Here is a 16277-nt window from a genome sequence, read left to right on the forward strand (position 1 = left end):
GCAATTGCTTGTTCTAATTTGGCTTGCTTTTATTTGACATCCATATTTATCACTTCAAGCATGTTTTAGTTCTCCAAATTAACTGTTAACTCACTAAAGAAAGCCATGTCTATCATTTTGGGGATGCTGATGATTTGATAATCACAAATTACAAACATATTTGCTAGTCAAAATGACTTCAACTTCATTTTTACGTCACATATACATAAATTATACATACTTTTCCTTATAATTTTAAATTTTCAAGCATTTTGAGACCATGATTAGCAGACTGACACCACTCCCCCAAAAAACTCCACTATATAAGTTGCTCAACAGCATGACAAACTGAAAACTAATATTTATGCCAACAAAAACTAATATATTTCTTTGTAACAAGCCAAAGATGAAAGAGAGAATCTAAAGAGCCTGGAAAACTTGAAAATTACAATAGTGACATGCACTGAGAAAAATGAAGGTAATTCTTTACTCAGACAATGGAACATATAATGTACACAGACTGTAGATATGTGCTACTACCTTGCCAGAATACAACAGGAAATGGAGAATGAAAGGGCAGAGTGAACAAACTTAAACTTCCAATTTCCAAGTGGTTAACATGATCAACTACGGATATTTTCAGCTTTACTTTCCTAGATACACACAACTACAATTACCTAAAACAAAGTTCACACTGAGAACATGCTAATTTCAGAAGTATGCACTTGAAAAATTCTGAGTGGTTTATTGGCAGCCTCTCCTCATTTGGGATGTTGCAAGGAGAAATACATTGTTCTGGATTAGTGGACACTGGAACATTTTTAATACTCTTAAGTAAAGAACAGTTAAGAGAACAATTATAAAATTAAAGAAAACTTTATTAAATAAAATCTCTTATTTGGAATCCATCCATGAAACAACAAAAGCAAAGCAGATTATCAGTTCAGTAAAAACCAAAAAAGCATTTGCTAATGAGTCACATTGAATTTTTTTCAATTAAAATAAAAACCAGGTAAGAAGCAACAACTACAGTTTTGAAATCCTGACGAAAATAGAAAAATATGAAGTAAAAACCAGTGAGGACTACGAGATGTGAACAGCAAACAAGATAAAGCAGAAAGAGCAAAGACACAAGAAAAATCTAACACAGGGTCTGCAAGTGCTACTCTGAGCACTGTTAGCTTATTACCTAATACATATACTACTTGTATAATCAGTATGTTTAATGTACACTAGCATTAAGAAATGCAAAAGTGAAGAAATATTTTGATCTTTAAAATTAAAATCCATTTGTAAATTTATTAATTCTAGTTATACTGTATGGCAATTTGATGGAAAAAGAAGAGTCAAAACCAACTCTCTTTTTTTTTAAGCTTTTTTTTTAAACTACCTAATTGTTTCTAGGATTGTGAATGACACACATTTTATTACAGAGAGTATGGAGCACACATTTTGAAGTTATTTGTATAATTTGAATATTTCTACAACTATCTTTAAGCATTTAATTGGCATTTGGACACTGTAGTTTCAAAAGATCTTAGCAAAACAGTTACAATGATATTTTACTCATGTCAATGCCAAGCAAAAACATAGGCTGGCTATGCTATATAAAATTGGCTTCGAGAATTCATAATATACTAACTACATGCTTTAATAAACTGCCCAAATATACAGCAGTTTTCCTTGATTACTCAGACTGTGCAAGGACTATTCAAGCTAAAACATTAAAGTACAAACATGGTTCCAAAATTTACTGGACAAGAATAAAGAACAAACTCTAGAAACTCAGTATTTTTTAAGAAATAATGTCTTAATGTGTTGATAATTTCTTTCTTCCCTAGAAGAGGAAGGGGGAGAATAAATGGGAAAGCAGTGAGGGGAAGAGAGGAATTAAGGTTGTTTTCCACAAATGCAATGAGACAACAGAATGGGAGTAGAGAGGAATGTGATTTAGCCCTTTACCAAGCATATCACTTAAGCATGCTGAGAATTCAGTTAAATGATATAGTGAAATCAACTAGAAATCATTTAAGCATAAAAGAAACTACACGAACTCTCAATCCCAAAGCTTTTGTTTTATTTACTAATTTAAACTAGTCCTAAAATAAAGGAGGAACTTTTAAAAGTCTTAGTTTAATAGAAAGAATGCTTGCTTGAATGCTATTGGTGTTTATTTGTTTTATTTAAAAATTCAGCTTTTTACTTGAAAAACTTTAATAATACAGGATTTTAAGTATTTCAGAAGACTTTAAAAACAAACCTCTAATTGGTAAAATATAGAAAATGATGAGTTATCCATAACATTGAATTACTTTTCAGATTAATTTTATTGTCTTTCAAAACCATAATATATATATATTTAGACATGAGTCCTATTATTTGAAAAGCAGAGACGAATGTTGAAGCAATATTCTAAAAATATACTTAATAATAATGGGTTGTAGTGCCACAATTGAGCCAAGTACCTTGTGCATGTTAGGTAAACATTAACTTCGGTATTTGAGCTATATTCCCAACCCTAAACATTTACTTTTAAGTACTTGTATATATTTTTAAAATACATTCTTTTAAAGTCATAGCTTTCTTTCCTTATTTTCTGGCTGCTGGTCCAATGGTGAATTTACTTACATTTCATAAGCTTCAATTTTTAAAATTCTTCAAAATAATACTTCCTATATAAGCATTCACCATTTCTAAGACTAAATTGAAGTACTCTTTGAGAATTATTCATTCTCCAATTCTACAAAGGATGACTAGACATGATAAATAATGCTCACAAATATTCATTAAATTCAACTGTGATTCATTTAGGAAGGTAAGTACAACATAACACGACAGATTGCATTTAAACTCATCAAGGCTTTGTGGTATTTAATAAAGCCAAATAGCTAAGCAGAGGCCACAACTCAGCAATGGTATGAGTGAACCATCAGATTCTATTTCATCCAAAGCTGTTTTTAATTTCTTAGTTGCAGTGCTGGATGCTTTTCGGGCCTTACTCCCACAATAGAAAGGAGGGAGGGAGGGAGGGAGGGAGGGAGGGAGGGAGGGAGGGAGGGAGGGAGGGGGAGGGGAGGGGAGGAGGGGAGAGAGAGAGAGAGAGAGAGAGGGAGGGGGAGGGAGACGGAGAGAGAGAGAGAGAGAGACAGAGACAGAGAGAGAGCGAGACAGACAATGAAGTGAAAAGAACAAAAAGTATGGCAGTCGCATAATTGACAAAGATTATGGAATAAAGATTACAGAAGAGCCACTCAGAATTTTATTACTGTTAAATTATTACTTGTAGACACATCACTAGCTGGATTTAACTAGTAGTTGTTACACAATAATACTGAAAATTTCTCAGCTACTGCCCTGAATATATTTGGCAATAAGAACATATTAGTAATAGTCTTATAAAACCTGAAAATTTTATACTAAATGTGTGATTAAATCAAACTTGGGCAAAGTTTTCTATTGAACATTTCTCCATGAAACCAGAAATAAAAATTACCCTTTTCATAAAAGGTTTTCATAATGCTACAATTTTGTAGAGTTTGGATAAGTAAACTGTCATCTATTGAAAAAAAAATCACTTAAAAGTTAGAAACCACTACAAATCATTTTTTAAAAAGATAATAACTTGTTTTTAATGAGACAAAACGTAGCGCTTGCTCTGTGACTCTTTGTAAAAAGGGTAATTTTTTTTACTTTGTTTTTCCTCCGTTGAAGATACTAATAATTACAGAAAAATTTAAACCAGCCTTTATGATTTACTTTCTATTGCACACAGAAAGAAGAACAAACAACAAAAATCTCCTTAGCAGACACTCTAACCAAATAAAATTATTTCCTTTTCTTTCCTTCTTTTCTTAAACAAATGTGGTCTCAATAGTTCAGGTTGGCCTGGAATTCACTATGTAGCTAAAAATGGCCTTGAACCCTTGATCATCCTGATTCCAGTTTAAGTGTTACAATTACATGTATGGGCTACCACACACATATTCAAAAATAAATTTTAGTAATTAACGAGTTTTTGAAACTAGGTTCCTGGTTATGAAACTAATTTGTAACAGTATGACCAGAAAAATCAATATATCTAAAAGTGCAGCCATTTTTATGTCTGCTGAAATGTTGATGTTCCAAACTTACCTGTTGAGGGAAAATTCAGAATCAGTGTTTAATTGACTGAAAATTACTCATTTCTATAGCAGTGTAAGAATGCTCTTTGGAAATGTAAATTACTAAGTGGAACCAGTAATTTGAATACAGTCACAATTAAGGACCAACTGAGAAATGACCAAAGTCTTTATTCAATAGAGATGTTTAGGAAAGGAGCAATCCAGAAATATGAAGGCAGAAAAAAGAAAAACTGCTTACCCCATTTATGAATTTACTTAAAGAGGAAAAAAAAGTACATAATCACAAAGGAAATCCATTCATCACTAACAACTAACTAAAATAATCTTTTTTTATGAAAATGGGAATTGTACAATTCTTACCTTTTGTACACATCCATAATGAAGGCCAAAGTTAGTCACTTTACTAATAAAACTTTTTATCCTTATAATCTATCAAGGATAGTACTCACTGTCATTCATTCACAAGTAAAATACCTTACAAATAACAGTGGGGTATGCATGCACGTGTGGCCTCAATGAATCAAAAACTACAGGCCTTGAACATGCTACGCAAATACTACCATCAGCTATATTCCCAGCTTGAAAATGATTGAAATTTATCTTACAAAGTAATCCTGATTTTTGTTATTTTGCTAATAATATCATCTTATGGCTTATAAAAGAAAAACTAATAAAGTATTCTCTTTAAAAAATCTAAACATGTAAAAATAGCAGAAAGCTGTTTCTTCTTGTTGGCTGAAACTTCAAATAGAGGAAGTAATTTTTATGTGACTGTAAGTAAGGTGCAGTATTTAAGGACTCCTTTCATTTCAAATACTGGTGAAAGACGGAGCAGTACTGGTTAGCAAGCTATGTATGTAGTCAAACTAATGACAATTTAAACGTTCAAGAAAAATATGCTAAATGTAACATAAGAACACAGTTTGGAGGCAAAAAACATGGAGCCAAAATAAACATCTGGCATCTAGCACACTAACAATTTGAACAAAATTAGGCACTACATAATTCTTTGGTTTCAATTTTAAAATTGGTTTACTGAAATCAAATTGTGTTTAAAAAAAAAAGCCAATCAAAATGCAACATGAAGATTTATTTATAGTTTATCCACAATGGTTTTTCAAACACATTTTCTCCCCTATATCTTCATTTATATGACTTACTGATCAAAGTTTCAATGATAAAGTAAAAACTAGGCCAGTTATCACAATACACAGGCATTATATATAAATGAACAACTAATTTCAAGTTTAGCATCTAAATAAATATATGAAATGAATAATTCCTTATTTATAGACATTTAAAGTCAAAATAAGGCATGAGTTTTAAAATGGATTTCACTTGTGATATGTAGAACACCTCTATCAAAAATCCTGCACATCTTTAACATGTATTAAACAAGAAATATAATTACCATATTGAAATAAGATCGGACTTTAACTCCTCTTGCTAGATCCCACACTATCACGTTTCCATCATGACCAGCAGAAAAGAGAACTCTAGGATCAAATGGGTGTGGTTCAAGAACAAACACCTCATCTTCATGACCCTGAAATATTTTGAAGTAGCAAAGCAGTTACAAATGCTTAAAATTATATAAGACAATGACAATGGTTCTACAAATCATTATTAAACGAGCAAAAATTTCAACTTTACCAATGCCTAAAAAATAATAGACTGTGCTAATATAACATCACTGCCCATATCTTAGGTATTAGCAAATACTCAAGAATACAATGCATTCCTGATAACAAACACATCCAGCATTTACAATACATTTCCAAGTCAATCCTGCTTACATTTTTTATTATTCCCAGTTACCTATCAAAAGGTTTTAGACAACACATCAGATTTATTTTATTTATTTACACTACATTCTAAAATCAGTCTCAGTAATATTAAAAGTGTGGGGTTTATTTCTCACCATGAGGACATGAATCAGTTGACCAGTATAAGAATTCCAAACTTTCAGGGTCATGTTATTAACCGCAGTTATAACTGTATTGTCATGACGATCCCAAGCTACCATTGTTACTTTCATTTTTGTAATTTTGTCTTCTATTCCTTGAAGATTTTGGCTAAAAAGTAAAAGTTTATTGTTTACACTGATGTTACAAAAATACAAGACAAAGATAAAATGTGTTTTCATAGAGTTTATAGTTATTAACACAAATAGTTATTATAAATAATGAAAAGAGTTAAACAGATAAAATGGCAGAGGTTATCGTATGGATCAGGAAATCCAAGATGTACAAGATTATAGCATCCATAAGCCATTAGGAGCAGCGACCCCGAGGAAATCCCACTGCTGTAACTACCTGTGGTCCAGCAGCATTATGCCATGCTGCTCACTGCCCCACCTTTTACTGTGGCTACCATGCTATCCTAACTGCTCTGTTCTCTCTCACACATTCACTAAGACAACTATACATAAACAGGAGTAGAGAGAAATGATCAAACAGTAAAACTAAAACTGTTACAACATGTATTATTCTTTCTCTTGGCTGGAGAAAGCCACTGGGATAAAAAGTCTTTCTTTGGAGGGTCTTAGGTGGTAGGGTACTTGTTTAATAATATTCAGGAAGTCTTGGTGCCACCTGGCTGTAATTATAGCAACATCAGGTAGAGTGAAGGAAGTGGGTAGATCAGGAATCCAATGCCATCTCTGACTACAAAGTAAGTTCAAACCAACTGAGATATGAGATCAAGTCTCATAAACAAACAAAAACCAGATATGAACCATAAGACACTTGGGTTGCAAACATTTGCATCCACTTAATAAAACTAAACAACAAAATTAATTCAGCAGGTTTTAATATTCAGGGCAATGAGATAGTTCACAAAAATCAGCACTGTTCATCTCCGATAGTACCTCTAATTATAGATCATCTTAACATGGTATACAACTTTATAGACAAAGGTTATTCCAACCTGCAACATTATAATTTATTTTATTAAATAATCTAGATAAATAAATCAAGTTTTGTCTCTTACCCTGCTGGACGAGTAGCCATATCTAACAAAATGCTTTTCCATTCTCTTCGTTTAAATTGCCAAATCCGTGCTGTCCCATCACGGCTACCACTTACAAACCTATAAAATGAATGAATGAATGAATGAATAATAAAGTCCGATCCCACCAGACAGGGAAGGATCACAGAGTATTTATTAAAATGTAATTTTCTCAAAAATCTCCCTTTTAAAGAACATCTTTCGTTACAAAATATTCCAATATAATAGAAATGGTAATCTCTGTCTCTACAAATCTAAGAACTCCCAAAACTTTATAAGCTTGTAAGATTATTTTACTAAGTCATGAACAAGCTAATAAAAAGAACACTAAAATGATTCAAGACTACTCAATAAACAGAATTAATATTTTCTAATGGAAAAGAACTGCTCCTTATTATCAAAGACTTGGATTTGTTAACTCAAGGTGCCAAGAAACTTAATTTCTTTTAAATCCAGAGCAAGAGAATATTTACAGAAAACCATTGTTTAACATCTAGCAATGTCTCAAATGTAATGTGATAAATTTCCAGTTTTTTATTAAAGGTTTCTCTTCTGATAGGAAAGAATAAGGTATGGACAAAAAACAAACAACAACAACAACAACAAAAACCCTCCCATTATTTGATAAGTATCAAAATACCTAACACATACGGAAATTGGGTAAAAAGGCTATATTTTATTATCTTCAAGAATTAATAACTTCTATACAACTTAAAAATCTAACGACTGCAAATTATCTTTATCTTCTAATTTTAAAGTTGCAATTAAATAAGACAAACATATTTTACCTGTTACTAGTGTTGGAAAACTGGATACTATCAACTTTGTCCTGTACAAACAGAAAAAAATAAAGCAAAAGCTGAATATAATCTTGATTCACTTAAGACTGTACCCATCTAGACCCTTCACCAATACTCACAGTATGAAACTCCAATTCTGATATTTTCTCTGGCTGACCAGATCCAAAAAAATAAACTCTAATAATATGGTCAGTGCTTCCAGTGGCCAAGAACATTCCACCTATGAAAAACAACAGTATACTTTTACAAGTAAAACACAACTTCTACATGATACCATTAACTTTGCTGCGTCTTCTTTTGATGTCTTCTTACCTACCTATCAAAGACCTATACTACTTTTGCAACTCCCACAGTAACATGCCCGCAGAAACTCTGCAGTAATACAAACCTGCTCTCAAAGTGCATTTATGTCAGTGTACTATAGCATATGTTTTACTAAAAAAAAAAAAATCACTATTTATATGACAATTTTATTCATCTTGAGAAATGCTCTCACACAGCATCAAGTTGTTATACCCACTTAAACACTTTAAGGGCCTTTAAAGAATGATCCACTTACTGGACACTTACAAACAACAATGCATCTTTAGAAAAAGAGCACGAACAGAATATATATGAAAAGCCTATGTTTGTGTTCAAACTAGAATAAACACCTGTCTTGATGGCAGCAGCAGATACACTGGTGTTTGCTGTCTTTACCCTCACTCAGTATTGCTATCTACAATTATCAAATGAACAAAGGTACATAAAAATAGTGGGAGGAAGAGATACTGGGAACACTACATACGAATCTATTCACCTTAATTTTCTTTGTCAATTCACTTTAAATACTGAGGTCATAAAACCTTTTGGCAACCATTTAAAATGCTACTGTAGAAGCTTAATTAGAATTAGAACAAGCTTCTGGAACAAAATTAATACATATATGCATCATTTTTTAAAATTTTTACTGATTTTATGGAACAGCTCCAAAATCCATGAAAACAAACAAGTTTTAAAATATTTTATAGACAGCGAGATAGTCTAAAGTTCATTGTTTAATCAGTCAGTTTTGAAACAATTATTCCTTCCTTCTAGAGAAGCATGGCAATCATGTAATCATATGCACTAAATTCCAGCAAAGTTCAATTCAAAATATCAAAATCAAAGTATCTAATTTGACTTTCATTCTTTTTTGCTTATTAGTACTTGTATATGTATGGGAATATGATATATACTGCAGCAGAAAATGTTTTCATAATTTTATCTTTGAGAGGTGCTTCCTAATGCACAATTTTAATTTGAAAAATGAAAAGGGTAAACAATCTTACCAGCACTGAATGAAGAACAGATCATCTGAACTCCAGGCCGAGGGCGCTCTGTAAATTTTGTAGGTCTTGGACTTTAATTAAAAAAGAAAAAAATCATTTAAAAAATTCTATGAAAATTGATCTTTGAAAAAAATTAACAGCTGGCTATCTTCCTAAAAACAACATCAAAATCGAAACAATAATAGCAGACCTGTAAAATTCTAGAGATAAAATCCGTATTACATTCTGATACATATGTCAATTAGTACATGTAACAATCCTAAAGTCACTATCTTTCTAGAAGTGAATTATATCCACTTTTAATCAACTCTAACAAACTTCATATAGTAGACAGCAACATACAAATGTGTATGGAAATAAATTAACTGTAAAAATGAATGGATTGTCAAGATACGTGGTACCTTTGGGGATGGGAGCTATGAACATGCACACAACCCATGAATGTATGTATGTGGAAGCCAGAAGCTGACAACATGTGTCGTTAACAATGACTCCACCTCATTTTTGAGGCAAGGTCTATTAGTACATAAGATCTCAGGTTGGCTAACATAGATAGCCAGCAAGCTGTAGGAATCCACCTATCTCTGCCCCACCACTATTCCCAGGTGTGCGCCTATGTCCAACTTTTTACAGGAAGACAAGGCTCCAAAGTAAGGTTCTCACGTCTGCATAGCAAGCACTTTACCAACTGGGCCATCCTCCAGCTTTTGTTTACCTTCTAATGTAACATGACAAAGTATTCTTTCAAAACACAAGAATTTATCCCTATACTAAAGTAAATCTGAAGGCAATGTGACTCATAGCAACAATAAGATTTCTCCAAATAGTATGAGCCACATAAAATAGATCATATTCAACTATATTTATTAGTTATAGCTATACTATAGATGTCTGAGATTAGTATTTTATGTTTAATGTTATATATAACTGTTGAAAAAAATCAAATAAGAGATTTTAAGTATGAATGAATGTAACAATGTGCATATAATGCTATGATATTAATTTTGTTTTTAAACCCTATTTTTAACGATTATGATCATAGAAGAAAAAAATTAGGGTTGTCAAAGCACATTAACTTTAATAATACATAGCACTAAAATTAGAGCAGTTTTGTTTGTGATTACTTAAGAAAGATAATACAAAGAAATGATCTGTAATTCCAGTCCTTCGGAGGCTTGAAGCAGGATGATTACTCAAAGCTGAGGCCAGTCTGGGCTCCATAATGAATTCAGGTCATCATGGGTTACAAAGTAAGAACCTATTTCAAAAGACTGGTACACTACCTAGAACCAACAGTTTCAGCTATGGGAAAACCATTTTACCTTGTTTATTTACCCCAGTGTCCTTAATCAAAAGATTAACTGTTCTGTCACTCTGGTTTGATAAACCAATTCTTTAAGAAAAACTTTAGATGTATTTATTTTCTTTACATGAGTGTTCTGCCTGTTAAGTATGTATGTTCACTATGTCATATGTGTCCCTGATGTTTGTGAAGGTTAGAATTGGGCATTGGATTCTCTGGAACTGGAGTTACAAGAGTTTCCAATTGCTGAACCATCTTTCCACATCTATAAACCAAAACTGTAACAGAGTAAAAGCAAAACTTTGAAGTGCTATTATGGAATATGTGCATCTACCTTTATGTGGCATAATGAAACTTCAACTGTTTCCTAAATCTAAAATAAAATCTAATGTTTACAGACACAGTAATGTAATTTAAATTATTCTAAAAAGTAGCATTAGCAATAATATGTTCTCAGCACAAAATTAAACTGTGCAATAAAATTATGCAGCACACAAAAAGACATGGCAATAAAACATATATTCCTTAAGGAAACAATTGGGCTCAAGACTACGATAAATAAAATCAGTAAGTATGAGGGGAAAAAAAACTCAAGTATGAAAAAAAAATGGTGAGGCATAAAAATAAAAGATTAGTGAAAATCAAACCTCATTTCTGTTATTTACTCAAGGAAAGAAGTAAATATATTCCCTTTGCCAATTATCTTTTAAACTTTCAATCATTAAACACTTATTTTATGGAATAAAATAGCAACTAACTTTATTTTAAGAGTTCCAGCGTCCCAAAGCCAAAAGCAAATAGTGCCATCCGCCCCAGTAGAAGACAGGTATCTCTTTGAGCCACTGCACAATGGTGAGAACTGAAAAGCAATCATAGGGGAAACAGTCTTTACAAGAACAAAGACAGTCCAAATAATGAAACTCTCCTTTAAAAACCAAATTAATACAACTAACAGTAACCAGAAATACAGAATTGATCAAATCCACGATTGCTATGACATTACAAGTCCATACATTTCATAATGCAGGATTACTTTCTGTTTCAAACCTTAAATACTACAACATCATTAAAATGACTTCATAAAAGCTTGTGTAAGTCTTAATTAAAACAAAAAAGATTTAATAGGGCTTAAAACAATTACCTGTAGTGATGTAATGGATGCACTGTGTCCTTGAAGAACAGCCAAAGGTGCACAAGTCCGAAGACACCAGACACGAATCATTTTATCACAACTCCCAGCTGCTATCATAGTGTTCTCATAGTTGACAGCCATGTCTGATATCTCAGCAGCATGTCCTCTTAGAGTAGCCAGCAATCTCCCATCGTCTGTGGCCCAGATCTTCACAAGACAATCATCAGAGCCCTGCAAATTTCAATAGGCACATTGATAAGAATTAATCCTATAAGTAATAATACCAATGTAATATTTTAAAAAGTTATGTCCACGTATCACAATTTTAGGCATTAAAAAAGAAAAAATTAAACCTTCCTAAATTCTTTATTTTATTAAATCATTCAATAATTAAAATCTGTGTAACCATAAGCAAACAAAAGAAGATATATGTATTAACATGCATCAATGGTCTCCACCTACCATCTACAATTATCTCTACCTCCAGTTTTACAAAGGAATTGAATTTCTGCAGATATAATATAAAGTCTAATTGCAAAACAAATATACTGGGTCCTAATATCATATATGTCATTTTGGTATACAAAACTAAAAGTATGGTAATTTGGGGAAACTTCTAGAAAACTGAAAGTATAACAAACAAGTTAACTATCACTGACCTTCAGCTAAAAGTATACAACATTGGCTAAAATCATTGTTCAGAAAAAAAGGGTTGTCTCTATGAAGCCAATAAACACACAGAAATTATTTTATGTAGCTTAAATTTTTAAGACTTGTTTTCTTAAACGAAAGTGCTCCCCATTGGTTCTTTATCTGTAAATAAATACTACAGTTTCACATTCCAAAACAGAGATGAGAATTTCTAGGTTCTATTTTTATATTTTAATATGAAAATCTCAAGTATCTAAAGCAGTATAAACCATGTCATTAATCCTTCAAAACTTATCAGTATTTCTGTCACACTTATAAGTTAAAATAGAAAACTGACACTCTTAAAATTACTGAATGTTTTGCGTGATCTACTTTTACCAAGGTTTCATGTGACCATTCTTCTAAGATATTCTAATCTAATGCAAATAAGAAGGAACAACAACAAAAAAATACCCAAACCTTTAGATCTGAAGAGAACCTACAAAGTCAAATATCAGACACAAGTTTTCTGCTTCATATTAATACAGATATGACATGTACATAATTACATACACAGCAGTGGAAGTTAGATGATGCATATTAATTTACACTCTGCTAACACTACCTAAAGCATTGCCCACTTATATACAAACTAGTGGTTGAGTCCTAAGGCAAAGTAGAAAAGTTACCAAGTAGCAAGCATCCTAGACACTAATTTAGAATATGAAGTAATGATGTAAAAATGAAGAAACATGATAAACTATAATAGACATCAAGTAGCAGAGTACCAGGACTAGATGTATTTTTCAAATAGTGTTTTATCATCAGTGTAAATGAGGCAGGAAAACAGGAAATCAATTCAAAGTTGGTAATAAAATCAGTAACTTGTTCCTAGAGCAGAAGAGAAAGATTAGAAAGAATAGATCAAGAAGAGTAGTAACAGGGATAAGAATCCATTTTGCTTATCTGTGGTAAGTGAAGTAAGAACAGCACTCTTTGACTTCAGGAAACAAAGTCTATCCCACCACCTAGCACAAGTGCTTGCTAAACATAAACATTTGTTTAATTCCAGAATTTAATTAATTCAATTCCAGAAATTGAGTTGATTTATTCACTCCAATCATTTAGCTTCATTTCCAAAACTGAAGGCAAAGCAATGTCACCACTTTCCATTATCTATTTCAATAAACAAGTGTATTCAGGAAAAACACATGTATACAAAACATATATAGCCTCTTTCCATAAACACCAATTTATAAGGCGCTTGCATTGCATTAGCTAATGTTAAGTAATGCAAAGATGATGTAACGTACATAGAAGAAGACATACAGTTTATGTACAAATTATATGCAATTTTATATAAGCAACTTGAACAACCACAGAGCCTGGTTATCCACAAAGCACCTGGAATCAACTCCTCCAAAATAGTAAGAGACAATTGAATAGCTGTATCTGGTTCTGACTTGTATTTATCAAAAAACGGAATTTTACGCTAACATACATATAACAAGACAAAAGCAAAATATGTATAACTCTACTTCCAAATATGGGTATGATTTACTTTGTTCATATGATTCTGAGTAAGTCTGCTTTACATGCCATTACAATTATTTCTCATGTTAAACTATAAACACTTCTAGCTTTTTGATAAATATGCCAGCTTTAACAAAATAATAATGGCAATTTGTGTTCCCTCCAGCTACTTCTCACAAATTAAATCTAATAAGTTCTACTGTATTCCTGAGCTTATTATTCAAAAATTATACCAACTTACATTGTTATTATTCTTCCCTATTCAAATGAGTGCCAATAATAGAACTAATGTATACTTCCCCATATGTATTTAGTATTCCAAGTAACCTTTCTTTTCTCCTATCAAATAACAGAAGAGAACTTTTAATCACTACTTAAGGAAATCTTTTACTACTCAAAGCCATATCCTTGCTCCTATAGAAGTCTCCTCAGAATTTCAAACAGAACACTAAGTATCACTAAGCAAACTGTACCCCATGCTTTATTACTTTTGATCAGCAACTTTTAAGGAAATTTGAAAGAAAAAAACAACTAGGTTCTTCTTAAATGACTGTTAGAAATACAAACACAGAAAACAATTAACTAGAAAGGAACATTAAATATTGAGACATTTTTAAACATGCATGAGTGTTGCCTACACGTATGTTTATATGCTGTATTCATGCAGTGTCAACAGAAGCTAGAAAAGAGTGCCGTTCCCTGCAACTAGAGTTACAGGAAGTTGTTAGGTACCATGTGGCCACTGGGACTCACCCAGATCATCTGGACGCTCAACCAATGCTCTTAACCACTGAACTATCTCTCCAGCTCCAAAAACGTGTTTTTTTTTTTAAATAATAAAACCATGTGAGATGACACACATGTGATCTGTGTAATCTCAACATGTAGAAGACAGAAAATGAGCTCAAGGTCTTCCCTAGCTATATACTAAGTTTGAAGCCAGCTCAGGATATATGAAACCCTATCTGGAAAGAAAAACAAAATAAAGCTGGGGGGAGGGACCACAACACACACGGGACTGGACAGGATGGGATGGGACTGGATACGGGGACACGTGCCTAGAGAGATGACCCAGCAGTTAAGAGCACTTGTTACTCTTGTAAAGGACAAGGTTTGGTTCCCAGTACCCACATAGTGGGTCACACTGTCTCTACCTCTAGTTCTAAGGGATCTAACACCTTCTGACCTCCATGCACCAGGCACACACCTGGGCACATACATACAAGCAGGTAGAAACACTCATACATCAAAAAAAGAATAATAAATGCACTACAAATGTGTTTATTTATTAACTGTTGCTCACTAGGCATTAAACTGAGTCCTTGAAAAGTGTACCACCACTGCGGTACAGCTTCAATCAATTCTTTACACATGTATTTTATGCAACTGTGGAAGATGAGTTGAAAACTGACTAAAACTTACTCTTTAAACAGATCAAAGCTTTCATTAAGCTTAACTGTATGACTGCAAATGGTATTGACATTAACAATAAATCAAAGAGTAAGATAACATACACTAATAAAAGGAGAATGTTAAAATCATATAGGGTATTAAATAACAATGCTGTATCAATGGAGAAAAGGTTCAGCATCAACATGGTATATATTTAAGATATATGAAGGACATCCGTGTGAAGAATGGGAACAAGAAAGATGAGATTCTATACTTAAGAGTCTAAAGCCTTATCCTCACATCAAACGCAGTGGCTGGTTTTGGTGAGGTAGTGATTACTCCAGTGGATAGAAATCTCATGTTTCATTCAATGTGATGGACAGCAACTGGGTATCACCTTGGAGGAAAGTCTGCCACTAAAAACTGAGCTACAATGGAAGCCTGAGATCGAGGTTGAGGAAGGAAAGATTCAGGGAAACTGTTGTGGAAGTCAGGAAAAGTAGACAGTGACAAACTGAAAGACAGGAGATGAGTCATCAAAGATATCCTGCCCTTGGTGGTTAACAACAGCTCTTACCAACTCTCAGGAAACTCTAGAGTTGGAGAGGCCTGACAGTGAGGATCAACCCCTGTAGCCATGCATCTAAACCTAACTGCTACAAAGACTAATAATAATTAACACTCAGGAGTTCTTGAAAAACGATGAAGGCAGATCTGCCTCAGGACTTGGTCCCTTTTGCACAGTCCTGATAGGTTTGGAAAATATCTGCCAGATAAAACAATAGCCACATCAGCAGTAATGATCTAGGGAGTGTCAGGAGGGTGAGAGAGCCAGGTCAGCCCTCAGACTGCAAAGCTCAGTCTGGCCACCCCTGGTAAGTCAAGGAGAGCTACCAAGATACAGACAGGTCAGGTGGACATTAGATACCTGTCTAACACAGATACAGTACCAGTTCAACTGACACTCCCAACCTTCATATTAGATAACTGGCCATCTCCAACCTAAGCACCCAAGAAGAGCCTGCTCAAAAAAACCTCATCCTGTTCTTACTCCACAGACCAGGCTGG

At 33.1% G+C, this 16277-nt stretch overlaps 1 protein-coding gene across 6 annotated transcripts in view; it reads right to left on the reverse strand.

The window, feature by feature from the left end:
• Window positions 1-16277, reverse strand: part of LOC101834187 (pleckstrin homology domain interacting protein) — a 109762-nt gene that overhangs the window by 57281 nt on the left and 36204 nt on the right. For all 6 annotated transcript variants that reach the window (XM_040740284.1, XM_040740283.1, XM_040740282.1 and 3 more), the window contains 8 exons: window positions 11664-11885; window positions 11281-11381; window positions 9220-9290; window positions 8029-8129; window positions 7898-7938; window positions 7092-7190; window positions 6022-6175; window positions 5512-5646 (listed from right to left, as the gene is read on the reverse strand). In XM_040740284.1, the coding sequence (XP_040596218.1) occupies window positions 5512-5646; window positions 6022-6175; window positions 7092-7190; window positions 7898-7938; window positions 8029-8129; window positions 9220-9290; window positions 11281-11381; window positions 11664-11885 (924 nt within the window). The remainder of the gene's footprint in view (window positions 1-5511; window positions 5647-6021; window positions 6176-7091; window positions 7191-7897; window positions 7939-8028; window positions 8130-9219; window positions 9291-11280; window positions 11382-11663; window positions 11886-16277) is intronic.

The sequence above is a fragment of the Mesocricetus auratus genome, unplaced genomic scaffold, assembly GCF_017639785.1.
Source record: "Mesocricetus auratus isolate SY011 unplaced genomic scaffold, BCM_Maur_2.0 Super-Scaffold_100691, whole genome shotgun sequence".
NCBI lineage: Eukaryota > Metazoa > Chordata > Mammalia > Rodentia > Cricetidae > Mesocricetus > Mesocricetus auratus.